Source organism: Hyperolius riggenbachi, chromosome 7 (genome assembly GCF_040937935.1).
Source record: "Hyperolius riggenbachi isolate aHypRig1 chromosome 7, aHypRig1.pri, whole genome shotgun sequence".
Classification (NCBI taxonomy): domain Eukaryota; kingdom Metazoa; phylum Chordata; class Amphibia; order Anura; family Hyperoliidae; genus Hyperolius; species Hyperolius riggenbachi.
This window is the reverse complement of record NC_090652.1, coordinates 317,557,049-317,563,048: the sequence shown is the minus strand read 5'-3', so window position 1 is coordinate 317,563,048 and position 6,000 is coordinate 317,557,049. Positions and strand designations below refer to the sequence as shown.

Below are 6,000 nucleotides of genomic sequence, written 5' to 3'. Positions count from 1 at the left end.
CATTACTGTAAGCCAATCCCATTGGCTTACATTGAGTGACAGGGTCAGGATCCAATGAAAGCGGCTCCTGACCGGCGCACATCGCTCTGCCGTCATAGCGACGGCAGAGAGAGCAGCCTGCGGTGGGAACAGAGCGGCGTGTCCGGCGGGAGCGGCGGATTATTGCAGTGATTCGTCGGGAAGCGGCGGTTTGCTGGACCAGCACCCTCTGCCCCCTTAAAGGATACCCAAACTGACATGTGACATGATGAGATAGACATGTGTATGTACAGTGCCAAGCGCACAAATAACTAGGCTGTGTTCCTTTTTTTCTTTCTCTGCCTGAAAGAGTTAAATATCCGGCATGCAAGTGGCTGACTCAGTCCTGACTCAGACAGGAAGTGACTACAGTGTGACCCTCACTGATAAGAAATTCCAACTATAAAACAATTTCCTAGCAGAAAATGGCTTCTGAGAGCAAGAAAGAGGTAAAAAAGGGGAATTTCTTATCAGTGAGGGTCACACTGTAGTCACTTCCTGTCTGAGTCAGGACTGAGTCAGCCACTTACATACCTGATATTTAACTCTTTCAGGCAGAGAAAGAAAAAAAGGAACACAGCATAGTTAATTGAGCAGCTGGCTGATGGTGTAATGGTTAAGGGCTCTGCCTCTGACACAGGAGACCAGGGTTCGAATCTCGGCTCTGCCTGTTCAGTAAGCCAGCACTAATTCAGTAGGAGACCTTTGGCAAGTCTCCCTTACACTGCTACTGCCAATAGAGCGCGCCCTAGTGGCTGCTGCTCTGCTCTGGCGCTTTGAGTCCGCAAGGAGAAAAGCGCAATATAAATGTTATTTGTCTTGTCTTGTCTTAATTGTGTGCTAGGCACTGTACATACACATGTCTATCTCATTATGTCACATTTCAGTTCGGGTATCCTTTAAGGGGGCAGAGGGTGCTGGTACCGAAGTGGTTAAAAATAAATTTGACTATTTATTTATTTTTAAACCCCGCCCTCCCTCCTCCACCAGCCAATCCTAGCGATCGGCTCTCATAGACATCAGTCTATGAGAGCCGATCGCTCTCCTGCCTCCCAGGGGAACAGTCGTGTCCCCAGTACAGCGCTGCCGTAGATCGCAGCGCTATACACTGTAAATAGACGCCGCTGGGAGACGTAGCGATCGCCGCTGGGAGACTGATGACGGAGCAGAGCTCGGTCATTCAGGCAGAGATGTGCACGCATCGGCGCACAATCTCCTGCAAACCCCCCCCCGCCCAGGACTTGACGCCAATTAGTGTTAGGCGGTCCTAGTGGCTACTGCTGTGTTCACGCCCATTGGCGTGACGAGGTCGTTAGGAAGTTAAACAATGCCAGTTGCCTGTCAGCCGTACTGATCTATTTGGCTGCAGTAGTGTCTGAGGGCTCTTTCACATCTGCGCAGTTTTTCAGCGTTTTGATGCAACGGCTAACATTTGCGTTCATTTTACCTTTCACACCCGACGCTGCGTTTCGATGCAATGCGGTACGACGCACCCGGGAGCTGTTTTTCGTCCGATGCACCCGGGAGCCGGCGTTTTCCGTCGGGTTCAATAAATAGCTACCGCCGCTGATTGCGTCGCACCGCAGATTCCCGACGACACGCCGCAGGGCATATAACGCGTGCAGGAGAATGGCTCCTGCACGCGTTGTTAGATGTGATAGAGGCCTGAATCACACACCTGAAACAAGCATGCAGCTAATCCAGTCATACCTCAGCCAGAGCACCTGATCTGCATGCTTGTTCAGGGGCTATGGCTTAAAGTATTAGCGGCAAAGAAGCAGCAGGGCTGCCAGGCAACTGGTATTGCTTAAAAGGAAGTAAATATGGCAGCCTCCATGTCCCTCTCAGGTCAGTTGTCCTTTAAGGTGGCAGTTTACTGTGGAGACGCATTATGTGTGGAGAGGCGGGTCCTGTGACTCGGGAGGCAAAAATAATGCTTGTCCCTCATTGGTAGTTTGGCAACCCACTGACGTCACGTAGCGGGGCTGTAGCCTCCATATGGGGCCTCTTTGGTGGAATCATTGGGGTGATGGGGGGGGGGGGGGAGCAGAGTGGATGATACAAACCTGCAGCAGGTGATGGCCAGCGTGATGCCCAGGATGAGCAGGAGTCCCCCTCCTCCCGCTGCAATGATTATTGTGATCAGCTGGTACGCTGCAAGATAAAACACAACATTATAAGGTGGCTGGAGTAGATTCCTCAGGTTCCTGTCAGATAAGAGGACATCAATAAACTGATAAGAGTGATGGGGAGGAGATATTGTCACCTCTGGGATAAGGGGGAGGAGGGGGACGTCCTGCCAGAACAGAGGAGGTGTGACCAGATACAGACCCAACACTCCATGTGTGTCCCCCATTACTGTGACCACCCAGACTGTGACAGTGAGGGGGGACCTACTGCTCCGCGGGGGAAGACAGGGAGGAGCCTAGATTGGGGGGGAGGGGGGGTATTTACAACCAATGCAGAGGGCAACTAAGCAAGGAGCAGATAATAATATTAATGCAGGGATAATGCGGAAACTCCAGGGCAATGATGAGATTATTATTTACATTAAAATTTGTGAATTTTATATTACTAGTGACCTTAGCCCGTTTAAAAAAGGGCTAGGTCTGTCACCACTCCACCATTCCCACCTCTGCGCACTGCGTCTCTGTTACCCTAGCAACAACAGGGACGCACGCAGAGCTCTAACGAATTTGCACATGCGCACTGCCACTTTAGGACACACACAGGCCTAGTGCACACCAGAGCGGTTCGGCTGCAGTTTGCGATCCGCTTGCGGGTGCGGATCCGCTAGGGTAATGTATTTCAATGGGCTGGTGCACACCAGAGCGGGAGGCGTTTTGCAGAAACTCATACTCCCGGGCTGCTGCAGATTTTGGATTGCGGATGCGTTTCTGCCTCAATGTTAAGTATAGGAAAACCGCAAACCGCTCTGAAAAACGGCACTTCAGAGCGGTTTGCCAGGCGTTTTTGTTACAGTAGCTGTTCAGTAACAGCTTTACTGTAACAATACATGAAATCTACTACACCAAAAACGCTTCACAAAACCGCAAAACGCTAGCTGAAACGCTGCAGAAAAAGAAGAAAAAGCGTTTCAAAATCTGCTAGCATTTTGCGGATCTGCTAGCGGTTTTTGGTGTGCACCAGGCCATACAGACAAAACAACACGGACACAGAGACACAGGCATTTTATTACACAGGATTACAGTATATACTGTGCAGGAACCAGTGTGCACATCGTGTAACTAGCTGCATGCTTGTTCCAGGTGCGACTCCGCTGGCTGCATGCTTGTTCCAGGTGTGACTCTGCTGTCCGCATGTTTGTTCTAGGGGTGACTCCGCTGGCTGCATGCTTGTTCCAGGTGTGACTCCGCTGGCTGCATGCTTGTTCCAGGTGTGACCCTGCTGGCTGCATGCTTGTTCCAGGTGTGACTCCCCTGGCTGCATGCTTGTTCCAGGTGTGACTCCGCTGGCAGCATGCTTGTTCCAGGTGTGACTCCGCTGGCTGCAGGCTAGTTCCAGGTGTGACTCCGCTGGCTGCATGCTTGTTCCAGGTGTGACTCCGCTGGCTGCATGCTTGTCCCAGGTGTGACTGCTGGCTGCATGCTTGTTCCAGGTGTGACTCCGCTGGCTGCATGCTTGTTCCAGGTGTGACTCCGCTGGCTGCATGCTTGTTCCAGGTGTGACTCCGCTGGCTGCATGCTTGTTCCAGGTGTGACTCCGCTGGCTGCATGCTTGTTCCAGGTGTGACTCCGCTGGCTGCATGCTTGTTCCAGGTGTGACTCCGCTGGCTGCATGCTTGTTCCAGGTGTGACTCCGCTGGCTGCATGCTTGTTCCAGGTGTGACTCCGCTGGCTGCATGCTTGTTCCAGGTGTGACTCCGCTGGCTGCATGCTTGTTCCAGGTGTGACTCCGCTGGCTGCATGCTTGTTCCAGGTGTGACTCCGCTGGCTGCATGCTTGTTCCAGGTGTCACTCCGCTGGCTGCATGCTTTTTCCAGGCGTGACTCTGCTGGCTGAAATGCTTGTTCTAGGTGTGACTCTGCTGGCTGCATGCTTGTTCCAGGTGTGACTCCGCTGGCTGCATGCTTGTTCCAGGTGTGACTACGCTGGCTGCATGCTTGTTCCAGGTGTGACTCCGCTGGCTGCATGCTTGTTCCAGGTGTGACTCCGCTGGCTGCATGCTTGTTCCAGGTGTGACTCCGCTGGCTGCATGCTTGTTCCAGGTGTGACTCCGCTGGCTGCATGCTTGTTCCAGGTGTGACTCCGCTGGCTGCATGCTTGTTCCAGGTGTGACTCCGCTGGCTGCATGCTTGTTCCAGGTGTGACTCCGCTGGCTGCATGCTTGTTCCAGGTGTGACTCCGCTGGCTGCATGCTTGTTCCAGGTGTGACTCCGCTGGCTGCATGCTTGTTCCAGGTGTGACTCCGCTGGCTGCATGCTTGTTACAGGTGTGACTCCGCTGGCTGCATGCTTGTTCCAGGTGTGACTGCTGGCTGCATGCTTGTTCCAGGTGTGACTCTGCTGGCTGCATGCTTGTTCCAGGTGTGACTCTGCTGGCCGCATGCTTGTTCCAGGTGTGACTCCGCTGGCTGCATGCTTGTTCTGGGATTGACTCCACTGGATGCATGCTTGTCCCAGGTGTGACTCTGCTGGCTGCATGCTTGTTTCTGGTGTGACTCTGCTGGCTGCATGCTTGTCCCAGGTGTGACTCCGCTGGCTGCATGCTTGTTCCAGGTGTGACTCCGCTGGCTGCATGCTTGTTCCAGGTGTGACTCCGCTGGCTGCATGCTTGTTCCAGGTGTGACTCTGCTGGCTGCATGCTTGTTACAGGTGTGACTCCGCTGGCTGCATGCTTGTTCCAGGTGTGACTGCTGGCTGCATGCTTGTTCCAGGTGTGACTCTGCTGGCTGCATGCTTGTTCCAGGTGTGACTCTGCTGGCCGCATGCTTGTTCCAGGTGTGACTCCGCTGGCTGCATGCTTGTTCCAGGTGTGACTCCGCTGGCTGCATGCTTGTTCCAGGTGTGACTGCTGGCTGCATGCTTGTTCCAGGTGTGACTCCGCAGGCTGCATGCTTGTTCCAGGTGTGACTCCGCTGGCTGCATGCTTGTTCTGGGATTGACTCCACTGGATGCATGCTTGTTCCAGGTGTGACTGCTGGCTGCATGTTTGTTCCAGGTGTGACTCCGCTGGCTGCATGCTTGTTCTGGGATTGACTCCACTGGATGCATGCTTGTTCCAGGTGTGACTCTGCTGGCTGCATGCTTGTTTCTGGTGTGACTCTGCTGGCTGCATGCTTGTCCCAGGTGTGACTCTGCTGGCCGCATGCTTGTCCCAGGTGTGACTCCGCTGGCTGCATGCTTGTTCCAGGTGTGACTCCGCTGGCTGCATTGCTTGTCCCAGGTGTAACTCCGCTGGCTGCATGCTTGTCCCAGGTGTGACTGCTGGCTGCATGCTTGTTCCAGGTGTGACTCCGCTGGCTGCATTGCTTGTCCCAGGTGTAACTCCGCTGGCTGCATGCTTGTCCCAGGTGTGACTGCTGGCTGCATGCTTGTTCCTGGTGTGACTCCGCTGTCCGCATGTTTGTTGCAGGTGTGACTCTGCTGGCTGCATGCTTGTTCCAGGTGTGACTCCGCTGGCTGCATGCTTGTTCCAGGTGTGACTCCGCTGGCTGCATGCTTGTTCCAGGTGTGACTCCGCTGGCTGCATGCTTGTTCCAGGTGCGACTCCGCTGGCTGCATGCTTGTTCCAGGTGTGACTGCTGGCTGCATGCTTGTTCCAGGTGTGACTCTGCTGGCCGCATGCTTGTTCCAGGTGTGACTCTGCTGGCTGCATACTTGTTCCAGGTGTGACTCCGCTGGCTGCATGCTTGTTCCAGGTGTGACTGCTGGCTGCATGCTTGTTCCAGGTGTGACTCCGCTGGCTGCATGCTTGTTCCAGGTGTGACTCCGCTGGCTGCATGCTTGTTCCAGGTGTGACT

The 6,000-nt window shown here is 54.0% G+C and overlaps 1 protein-coding gene across 1 annotated transcript in view; it reads right to left on the bottom strand.

Annotated features, from left to right (window-relative positions):
- The window catches only part of HEG1 (heart development protein with EGF like domains 1), a 53,083-nt gene that overhangs the window by 6,055 nt on the left and 41,028 nt on the right, over nucleotides 1-6,000 (bottom strand). The window contains exon 11 of the mRNA XM_068246257.1: nucleotides 2,085-2,172. Within this exon, the coding sequence (XP_068102358.1) occupies nucleotides 2,085-2,172 (88 nt within the window). The remainder of the gene's footprint in view (nucleotides 1-2,084; nucleotides 2,173-6,000) is intronic.